Below are 5198 nucleotides of genomic sequence, written 5' to 3' on the forward strand. Positions count from 1 at the left end.
ATATGATCAATGTGATATTACACATAATCAATTGATTCAATTAACTCAATTAAAAACTCAATTGACTAAAATAAATAATTAAAGTGACATTTTACATACTCAAATTGATTCAATCGATTTAAATATATATTCAATTAAATCAGTTAAAGGTAATTTTTGTAATTGGCTCAAATATATATAATTAATGTGACATGTCACATACTCAAATTTATTCAATTGACTCAAATATATATTCAATTAAATTATAATTTATTCAATTGACTCAAATGTATATAATTAGTGTGACATTACACATAATCAATTTGATTTAATTGACTCAATTAAAAAATCAATTTACTAAAATATATGATTAATGTGACATGCAACATACTCAAATTAATTCAGTTGACTCTAATATATACATTCAATTGAATCAACTGAATTATAATTTCACAATTGACTTAAATATATATGATTAATGTGACATTGCACATAATCAATTGACTCAATTAAAAGCTTAATTAACTAAAATATATAATCAGTATGACATGTCAAATACTCAAATTGATTCAACTGACTCAAATATATATTAAATTGAATCAATTAAATTATAATTTTTGCAATTGATACAATCAATGTGACGTGTCACATGTTCAGTTTATTTGATTGATTAAAACACATATTGAATTGAATTCATATAGATTTACTCAAACTAAACAAGCGTATTAATTTATCTATCACTGTCTAATTCAATTTCGTATCATAGATCAAATTTAAATTGAATAATAATTAATTAATTTAATTTAAATTAAAATAATTTTTGTTTAAAAATCAAATAATTAAATTTAATTAAATTCAGAAATTATAATTAAAAGTGAGATGAATAATTTGATTTAACTAAAATTAATCATAACATTAACCGGTCATTTTTTTTAACTAAACTAGCAAGATTAAAGGGTAAAAAATTTGGCATGTTGTACCTTACACGTTTTATATAATATACATGATTTTTCTCAATTGGTACAGAGTTGAGAAAAAAAAATAAAAAAGCCTCTAAACAATAAATACTAGCTAAGAGAAAATTGTTTCATCACAAATATTGACTAAAGAAAAAAGTACATGTATATTGTACTCTTTAAAGCTTTAATAAGTAAAATTAAAATAAATGTTCAAAATTAAAATTTAAATATTAAGTATATGTTATTAAAATTCAAATAATTATATATTTTTTTCGATGTGTGCAAAGAAAAAAAAGTGTACAGAAGAAGTTTAATTTTTTTTTCCTAAAAATAAAAGCATAATTTATTACTATTTGCTAAAAAAGAAGATGTAATTGGAGGGAAAGTATTGAAAAATGAAAGAGTAAAGGATTGAGAGAAATTTTACCTAAGAAAATATAAAAGATAAACAAGATATTTTATGTTGCTGAAAATTCTTTGATTCACATTAATTATGAATCTACTTAATCCCTTAATTATGATCCTTAATTAATTATATATGTATCTCAATATAAATATTTAATTTAATTATTATTAAACTTGTTTTCATATAAGTTTAAATTTATATTAAATTAGCCTTAACAACTTTAAAAAAATATGGATAAAAGAGAGTGGAAATAGTAATTTTAATTCATTTGTCCATTAAATTTTATCAAGAATATAAGACATCTTTTTACGTTTTCCGAAAAGATTTGGTTAAAATATTTTTGTAACGCAAAACATTAATTCTGGAGTAGATTTTTTTTTTTTTTATAAGGCTGGAATGGAAAATTTTATAAGAGAATAAGGTCTAATTCTATTGTATATACGATCAAAAGATTTTGATGCTAAAATAAAATAAAATAAAATAACTAACAAATAAATTTCATCTTAACTAATTGAAAAATTTTAATAATAAGTATACCTTTTTATTTTAATTTATCAGGTCTTTATATTTTTTATATTCTTTCTTAGTGCATTAAATCCTTCTACCGTTTTTTAATTTTGGTATCAGAGCACTTTATTTTTTAGAATTATTATTAATATATTGAATTTTTTTTAATCTTAAAATTATTAAATTTTTTTATCCAGTTCTTAATTGATTCAAATCGATTGCATTCATCTTTGACATAATGAACTAGGACCCGAACATGGTTTCAAAACAATGTAATAAACTTTTCCAGTTAGTTATGGACAAAATATAAATTAGAAAAAAAAAAGAGACTGATAAAAGGCAGGTACCTTGATTAGTTTTTCCATCCTTAACGTATACGGAGCAGTGAGGTTTCAAAATTCGAGTATCTTCATCTATTTATATTTTAAAATTATTCATTTTTATAATGAGAAATGAAAAAGATTACCTCGTACTATGTTGTAGTTATACCTTAATCTATTGTACCTCTAATAAGTTGGAGGGAAAAAAAAAAAAAAACAAAGGATAAAGCCTCGGGTACCATTTCTAAACAAGAGGTTTATTTATGACAAAAAAAAATTTTTAAACTTTTTTTTAAAATTTATTTTATCGTTTAATTTTATCAATTTTTATCTTAAATTATTAGTACTATAATAATTTTAACCGATTTAGTAATTTGATATATATATATATATATATATTATGAGAGTAAAAAATTATTAGGTTTTTTTTGTAACTTTTTCCTTTCTAAAAATTAATATATTTATTTTCTAATTGTTGTAAAAAATTAATAAAAAATAAAAATAAATAAAAAATTATACTTATCATCCAAATAAGCAAAAGAAATATTTTCCTTTCCTAGCTAACATATATAGTTATATATGATTTATATGTACATTTTCATTTTCCTTCACTAAATAAGTTAGAATCGCTATCAACATTAATAGAAAATTTATAAAATAAAAAAAATTGTGATAAAAACTGCAAAAAAGATGTAAAATTTGGGATTTTTTAGCCATGAAGCCAATAATAAGAAGTTGAAATAATTGTAAGTCATCCTCTTACACATATATGACAATAAGAAATGATGGTTTTATATATATATATATGCACTTCTGATTCAAGGTATTCTTGAATTAGTTTACGTGAGTGTTAACGTCTCACAAGAATATAATATACATTAGAAGCCTTAAAAATCACAGATATAGATATCTTCATGTAATATATGATCCAAAGCCGATTAAAGGCGCTGTGTTGCTCTGCTTACTTAATGGACTTGCATTAAATTCATAATAATAAGGTGTCTGAAATTAGGAACACAGAGAGAGAGTGAGAGAGAGATTTCACAGTATTAGCTCGATTGAGGAATTTGCACAATATATACATCCCACGAACAAGAAATTAGTTAATTCGGAACTAAATCTAACTTCTACCAGAAGTAATTATGCGCTAAATAAAGCCCCATAATTTTCATTACTTGCCTCCAAAGAGAAACATCCTCAGACATGTTCTCCATCCCAAGAAGAAGAAGAAGAAGATACTCACCTCCAAAGAGGAACAACGACACAAGTCTCCATCCGAAGAAGAAGAAGAATTATAAGAGCTAATTAAAATAAATAAACAACAAAATTTGCAAACAATACAGCGATTAACATATATAGTAGTAAGATGACATTTGATAATACTAGTGTCCAGTACATAGCATATTCATATTTATAGATGTACCTTTTAATTTACACTTTTGTTCTTCCAGTGAGGCGGGTGCTATCTTAATTTATGCATAACTAGGCTAGAAATTAACAAGGCTTACTAGCAGAATACCTAGACTTAAAAACAAAAAGAAAAAGAAGCCCTAATACATTAATGACATGATAAGGCGAGGTCTTTGTTCTTCAAAGCAACTCAGCTGTACCATCCTCTAAGGACATGTTAATTAGGTCTTCATGACCCTGAGCACCACCTTCATCAAAGAGCCATTTCTCCAGCAATGATAAAGGAACTTGATTCTCCATGTTTGGCTTGCTTTCGTCTTGGAACAGGCAGGTTTCTGGTGTCAAATTTGCATTCTCATCCACCGACTGAGATGCATCGGATGAGTTGGAAGAGTTGAAGCTAAAAAGTGAGTCAAATCCCTGATGATCAAGTGTGGTTTCACTATTTGCTCCTTCACTAGAACTGGAATTGGCAGCTACTGCGTTGTTGAAGGAAGTTTGGGTAGTGTCTGAGTTCGTTTGAGCTTGTTTTGGTGAATTTTTCATCCAGTTTTCCAGCAATCTTGCAATGTTTTCTGCACTTGATGCATAGGTGGATCCTTGTACTTGATGCGGTCTTGTGTAAGGGTGAGAGGCATTAGTAACAGAGGCCTTTGCTTCAGTTAAAGAGCTTGATTTGTCAAAGGACAAGGCCTCACAAAGGGCTTGTTTAGCCAAACGGATATCAGTTTGGAGCCTTCTCTCCCACTGACCCTTTGACTGCTGTGAGGCTGAGAACCCATCATGATTCTGCCCATCTTGGAGCTTTCTGAGCTTCTTTTTCAAATGGGTATTCCAATAATTTTTTATATCATTATCGGTTCTCTGAGGAAGATAGGATGCCATGGCTGCCCATCTGCATGCAAGCAACATCAAAATCTGGTTAGTTTACCAAGGTCCCATATAAACAATAAACAGAAGAAAAACTATTGGGATTTGGAAATATAAGTGACAGATTATTTGAAGCCCACACCTATTTCCCAGAAGAGCTTGGAGATGGATAATCATCTTCTCTTCATGTTCAGTGAAGTTACCACGCTTAATACCCGGCCGGAGATAATTAGTCCATCTAAGCCGGCAACTCTTGCTGCATCTAAGCAAACCTGAAAAACCCTCAAAGAAACAGTAAACCAAAACCACACCCTTATATGGAAATAATAAATCTACCCCAACGTTTAGGGTACTGCCAAAGTGACAGCACATGAACTGCAGAATATTAAATGCACAGCTTTAAAGATCAACCAACCCCAAACCAAACAAGAAAGAAATGAGGAAAAAAATTTACCTGTATTAGTAGGAACCGATCTCCAATTCCCAGGTCCATGTTCTTGTATGTAAGAGACCAAGATGATATCTTCCTCAGGCGTCCATGGCCCTTTCTTGACTCCTACTTTGTCACAGCAAGGTGGTCTCCCCATATATCCTAAAGAATTAAGAACAAGCAGGTTCTTCTGTGTAGGTGATATATCTATATGTATAGTCGACGTTTGAGAATCTTTTTTTCCCACCTTAGAAATTGAGAGGCAAGCGTCCAAGGCAAGGGTTTGGGTTGTCTATATATAGAGAGAATAGACTTAA

At 28.3% G+C, this 5198-nt stretch overlaps 1 protein-coding gene across 1 annotated transcript; it reads right to left on the reverse strand.

The window, feature by feature from the left end:
* Window positions 1-3498: 3498 nt before the first annotated feature.
* On the reverse strand, window positions 3499-5198 carry LOC110643586 (myb-related protein 306). Its single transcript, XM_021796041.2, has 3 exons — window positions 4906-5198; window positions 4594-4723; window positions 3499-4476 (listed from the first exon to the last, which is right to left on the reverse strand). Exons 1-3 carry the CDS (start codon window positions 5036-5038, stop codon window positions 3762-3764), a joined length of 978 nt encoding a protein of 325 aa, XP_021651733.1. The 5' UTR covers window positions 5039-5198; the 3' UTR covers window positions 3499-3761.

This window comes from Hevea brasiliensis, chromosome 13 (assembly GCF_030052815.1).
Source record: "Hevea brasiliensis isolate MT/VB/25A 57/8 chromosome 13, ASM3005281v1, whole genome shotgun sequence".
Classification (NCBI taxonomy): Eukaryota; Viridiplantae; Streptophyta; class Magnoliopsida; order Malpighiales; family Euphorbiaceae; genus Hevea; species Hevea brasiliensis.